Genomic DNA, 5,702 nt, shown 5'->3' with positions numbered 1-5,702 from the left:
TTATGTTTGTCCACAGGAATTTGCGGATCTGGAGATCTGTTATCCAGCTGAGTTCTTCTGCTTTGACCCATTTGTAGAAGTAGTCAGTGACTACCAGAAGGAAGACCTTCTGCCCCGGCGCTATAGGGAATTTCCACACTATGTCCATGCCCCAATTTCTAAAGGGCAACGGTGAGCTTATGGACTTGAGATTTTCCGGAGGGAGTTTTGAAACTGGAGTGTGCCTCTACCATTGGTCGCAGTGTTTGGCTTGCCTGTTGGCGTCTGCGGCCATCGTGGGCCAATAGTAGCCTGCCCTTCTGGCTCTGAGCACCAGGCTCCTGCCGCTAGAGTGGGATCCACAGTCTCCTTTGTGTAGTTCTACAAGGATTCTTGCGGCTTCTCGAGGTGTGACACATCTCAAATACGGGCCGAAGAAGGATCTCCAGTATAGCTTCTCCTGGGAGATACAATACCTTGCGGTTTGCTTCTTGATTTTCCTGGCTTCCTTGCGATCTTCCGGGAAAATGTCATTCTCTAAATACCGGACTAGGGGGTTCATCCAGGTTACGCCCTCTTCGATAGCGGAGATTTCTTCGAATTGTGGTTCCTCCAAGGTGGCTGGCCACTGAAACACGAGCAGGGGGATGCTCATGTGGCTGTTTGTTTCAAGGGCGGACCCTAGATTATTAGTCTGGGCATGGGCTTGCGAGTTCTGCTCCCTAGGGATTTGAGTGAGCTTGCAACTCTTGAATCTCTTAATGAGTCGCTGGGCGACCGCCGTGTACTGGATCATGGTATCGTCTTTTTCTTGGTATTCTCCCTGCACCTGGTTGATTATCAGTTGGGAGTTGCTGAAGACCTGGATGTTTTCTGCCCCCATTTGATGGGCGAGTGTGAGCCCTGTTATTAAGGCCTCGTACTCACTTTCGTTGTTGGTTGCTTTGAAGTTGCACCTCACGGCCCTTGAGGTTGTGTTCCCTGTCGGCGAGGTAAGCACTATTCCTACCCCGGCTCCTCTGATGTTGTTGGATCCATCGACATGCAGGACCCATTCTCCTTCTTCCTTTGTTTCGCTTCGGAGGCGCACTTCTTGCTCCAGAGCTAGGAGCAATGTATGGGAGAATTCGGCCACAAAATCTGTCTGGACCTGTGATTTTATAGCTGTGGCTGGTTGAAAAATCACATCGTATTCCCCTAGTTCCACAGCCCGTTTCGCTAGGCGTCCAGAGACTTCAGGCTTGTGGAGGACCAATTTTATGGGGAAGGAGGTGACGACCACGATTGGGTGAGCCTGAAAGTAGGGCCGCAACTTGCGGGCGGCGACTATCAGGGATAAGGCCAGCTCTCTAGATGGCTGTAGCGGGTTTCTGCATCCAGGAGAGCCTTACTTACGTAGTAGATTGGTAGCTGCTTGCTTCCTTCCTCGCGTACTAGGACGGCGCTTACAGCGTGCTCCAACACTGTTAGATATAGCAGCAGGACCTCACCGAGCAGTGGCTTGGATAGGAGAGGACGAGTGGTGAGATATGCCTTTAGCTCATGGAGAGCGGACTCGCACTCTTCCGTCCAGTGAAAATCCTTTGGGTTTTTGAGGGTTCCACAGAAGGCGTGAGATTTACCGGAGAGCTTGGAGATGAACTTGGTCAAGGCTGCCATTCTTCCGGCAAGCTTTTGGACCTCCTTGACGTTCTTCGGGGAAGGGATCGAAAGAATTGCCCTGATTTTCTCTGGGTTGGCTTCAATGCCCGGTGGGTTACAATGTACCCGATGAACTTGCCGAAACTGACCCCAGATGAGCACTTAGCTGGGTTGAGCTTCATGTTGTACTTCCGGAGAATGGAGAAGGCTTTCTGCAGGTGAGATATGTGGTCTTCAGCCTCTAGGGATTTGACCAGCATGTCGTCGATGTAGACCTCCATGGTTTGCCCTATCCGGTCCGCAAACATCATGTTCACCAGTCGTTGGTAGGTTGATCCCGCGTTCTTTAGGCCAATGGGCATAACTTTGTAGCAGTAGATCCCTCTAGATGTCATGAAGGACGTCTTCTCCTGGTCTTCCGGATGCATGAGTATTTGATTATAGACGGAGAACACGTCCATGAGACTCATCAGCTGTGCCCGGCTGTGGCATCGACTAGCTTGTCGATGTGAGGCAGAGGAAAGGGGTCCTTTGGGCAGGACTTGTTGAGGTATGTGAAGTCTATGTAGACTCTCCACTTCTCGTTATTCTTTTTGACTACGACCACGTTGGCTACCCATTCCAGGTACTGTACCTCGCGAATGAACCCCGCGCCGAGCAGGATTTTGACTTCGTCGTTGATGATTGCGTCCCTTTCGGGTCAAAACTTCCTCCTCTTTTGTTTTACAGGTTGATGTAGGGGATCCCCCTGCAGCTTGTGCATGATGATCTCCGGATCGATCCCAGGCATGTCTGCGTGGGACCAAGCGAAGTAGTCAGAGTTAGACCGGAGGAAGTCTATTAACCTCCTCCTTAATCCTTCGGTCAACTTGGTGCAGACCTTGAGATGTCAGGTCTGGTCCCCTTTGATCAATGGCACGTCGTCCATTTCTTCGACCTCCGGTTCCTCGGTGTGATGAGCCAGAGGTTTGCTCTGTCATTGCTATAAGACCTTGGTCTTTCCCTTCAAAGTAGTCTGGTAGCAGGAGCGGGAATAGTCTTGATCCCCTCTGATTGCCTTTATGCCCCAAGGTGTAGGGAATTTCACCATCTGGTGAAGAGTTGAAGGGACGGCTCCCATGCCGTGAATCCAGGGCCGTCCCAGGATCATGTTGTAGGATGAATTGCAGTCAATGACAAGGTACTTGGTTGACATGTTGATCCTTTCAGCGTATACCGGGAGGGTCACCTCCCCGGCGGTCTGCTTGACTTCTCCGCTGAATCCTATGAGTGGGGTTATCCTCCGAGTTAGAGCACTTTCCTCCAGCCCCAGATCCTTGTATGCGGCCTGGAAGATGATGTTGCCGGAGCTTCCATTATCTACCAGTATCCTTCTCACCAGGCAATTCGCTACAGTGAGCGATATGACTAGGGCGCTGTGATGTGGGGTGAGAACCTTTTCATGTTTGATAGACCATGGATTTGACCCACTTTCACCCATGGTTTATAGGTGTTTTATTAACTAATTATTATATTATAGTCTATTTATTATATTTATAAGATCAGGAGTGATTTGGAGATAAGTGATGATTTTGGAGCATTTTGGAGATATTTGGAGCAAGCACCCGAGATGACCATCGAGCTCGACCATCGGTCAATACTGAGGGAGAAATATCGATTGATGTTCACATCAGAACATCGATTAACAGCGAAGCGCGCAGAAAGCATGTTTGGTCACAACCGACTTGAAGCCCAAGTCTTCACTGACTTACAAGATTACCCTTGACGAGTTTTAACCTAATTATATAAGCTTTGCCACCATGTTAGCGGCAAAGTGGGCTTTTCTTGTGTTTTCTTGTTTTACTATTTTCAGCAAAGGTTTTCTAGGATTTTAATAGATTGGAGAGAAGATCCAAAGTTATATTTGTGATTGGAACTCCATTGATATCTATTTACTACTCTAATAAAATTTTCTTACCTATTTGCTGTTATGAATTGCTTGGCCATGTCTGAGTAGTTTCTTTGTTAGATTTTAGGGTTTAAATAGGTTATGAGGGATTAGCCCCAACTATAGATTGTTGAGTTGTGATAATAATCATTAGGATTGTCATTAATGCATGGTTCTAGATTAGCTACCTAGAACTTGCCCTAGGAATGTTAGATATAAGCGGTAGCTTCAATCTCATCCTGAAACCATTCTAATTGAGCTAAGTTTCTTGCTAGAGTAAGGCGAGAGCTGATCTAGCAAGCTTAGTGAGCACATTCATCCCACGCATTAATGCTTGGCAAATAGCGCCGATCGATATTCAAATAGAATAATCGATCGACGTTGCGAATAGTGTAGCGATCGATATTCATATAGAATCATCGATCAACACTGGTCAATAGACGAACCTAGAAAGCGAGAGCCTAGTGGTTCGTTTATAAGTGTTGAGCTCTACATTATCATGTATGCAACTCATTAGGCATCTGTAGGATTATAATTCCAAGTTTCCTGAATAAAATCCCTAAGTCTAGTGATTTCCTTTTTAAGTACCAAAACCTCAACCAATCAATCGAGCAATTACTTTCTCAACAAGCAGCAATTTTACATTTAAATCATTAAACCACCTTACTTAACAAATCCAATTAGATTTATTAGGTTCCCTAGCTCCTTGTGGATTCGATCCCAAAGTACAACAATTGAACATCTTGTTTGAGATAGTAAATTTACTCCTTAGGGTAATTTGAGTGATATCAAATTTGGCGCCGTTGCCGGAGAGTTTTGATCGCCTATTAGATTTAATTTTGTTAAGTTTCTGACATAATTTTATTTTTCTTGGATTTTCAGGTACATGCCCAGCAGTACCAGAAGCAACAAGGAAACTCAGCTGCTATTCTCACCAGATCCTGCAAGCTTGGAGCGTTCAATCCGCAAAGAAGCGCGCTCCTCATCGATCGACAACAACACTTGTTCGTCGCTCGATTTTTCGTCGACCACCGTCGACCCAGGCACTAGTCCCGTCGACCCAGGCACTAGTCCCGTCGACCGACACTCGCTCACCACCGTCGACCGAAGACACTCATCTTCTGTCGACCGATATCTTTCTTCCATCCAGCATCGATCGATACTTCAGTCCGAACATCGATCGATACTGAGCCGCGAGACATGGTTGCGACTTTGATTCTTGTACATGATGAGAGAGGAGACCTGCATGACCAAGAGGGTCATCTGCGTAATGCAGCAGGTCAGAGGATAGATACTTAGGGGGCTGCAATCCCTGAGTCCAATAATGATGTTACATGCACTACTCTACCTGTAGATGAGGCTGCTGGACCCAGAACATTGGCTGGCTACAACCGTCCAGATCAGTTCTACACCAACAGATCAGCCATTCGTCCTCCAACTATTCAGAGGGATTTCGAGTTGAAGCCGCAGTACTACACACTCGTGGGACGGACACTCTACTATGGGTTATCTCACGAGCATCCTATGGACCATCTACAGAGGTTCGAGGATCTCATATCTGCTATTAAAGTAGGGGGAGTCTCTGAAGACTACCCCCTATGCAAGCTCTTCAAGTACTCACTTGGTGGAGATGCTTCGCATTGGGTTAAGCAGTTACCACCAGGATTTCTCACATCCTGGAGCGATATCAAGAATGCATTCTTATGCAACTTCTTCAATGAAGCGCATGCTGAAGACTTGAGGAGCAAGATTGCTACATTCACTCAGGAGCCTGCAGAATCATTCAGAAGCTCCTGGATCAGATTAAAGTCTTATCAGAGAGACTGTCCACGCCATGGATTCAATGAAATACAACTGCTCAGTACTTTCTACAGAGGCATCGCGGTGCAGTACCAGATGGCTCTTGATGCTTCCAGCAATGGGAACTTCAACACCAGGAATCCAGAGGAGGCAGTGAAGGTCATTGAAAACCTAGCATCTAGCAGCAGCACCAAGAACACTAACTTTGAGAGGAAGAGATCTTCCACCATCCTTGGGAATGATCAGATGGATGAAGTGAAGGGAAAGCTAGACAATGTTCACAAGCTTCTCAGGAAGCAGGTCTGTTTGGTTGAAGATGTAGAGGCTGTAGACACAGAGGGTAGAGCAGAGGAAG

The 5,702-nt window shown here is 47.1% G+C and overlaps 1 protein-coding gene across 1 annotated transcript; it reads right to left on the bottom strand.

Moving 5' to 3' along the window:
• Positions 1 to 226: 226 nt before the first annotated feature.
• LOC106330622 lies at positions 227 to 2,090 on the bottom strand. The gene is made up of 3 exons (XM_013769061.1): positions 1,760 to 2,090; positions 1,375 to 1,718; positions 227 to 1,273 (listed from the first exon to the last, which is right to left on the bottom strand). The coding sequence occupies exons 1-3, from the start codon at positions 2,088 to 2,090 to the stop codon at positions 227 to 229; spliced, it is 1,722 nt and encodes a 573-aa protein (XP_013624515.1).
• Between the last annotated feature and the right edge of the window lie 3,612 nt (positions 2,091 to 5,702).

Source organism: Brassica oleracea, chromosome C3, assembly GCF_000695525.1.
Source record: "Brassica oleracea var. oleracea cultivar TO1000 chromosome C3, BOL, whole genome shotgun sequence".
In the NCBI taxonomy this organism is placed as follows: domain Eukaryota; kingdom Viridiplantae; phylum Streptophyta; class Magnoliopsida; order Brassicales; family Brassicaceae; genus Brassica; species Brassica oleracea.
Note: the sequence above shows the minus strand (reverse complement) of the source record. Positions and strands in the feature narration are given on the sequence as shown.

What these genes read in the sequence shown, in the direction of transcription:
- LOC106330622 (XM_013769061.1), bottom strand. Translation starts at nt 2,090, where the DNA reads ATGAGTCTCATGGACGTGTTCTCCGTCTATAATCAAATACTCATGCAT. An exon ending in CTCATCTGGGGTCAGTTTCG is followed by an intron (nt 1,719 to 1,759) that starts GCAAGTTCATCG and finishes CGGGCATTGAAG; the next exon opens with CCAACCCAGAGAAAATCAGG. An exon ending in AGCAGCTACCAATCTACTAC is followed by an intron (nt 1,274 to 1,374) that starts GTAAGTAAGGCT and finishes CCCTACTTTCAG; the next exon opens with GCTCACCCAATCGTGGTCGT.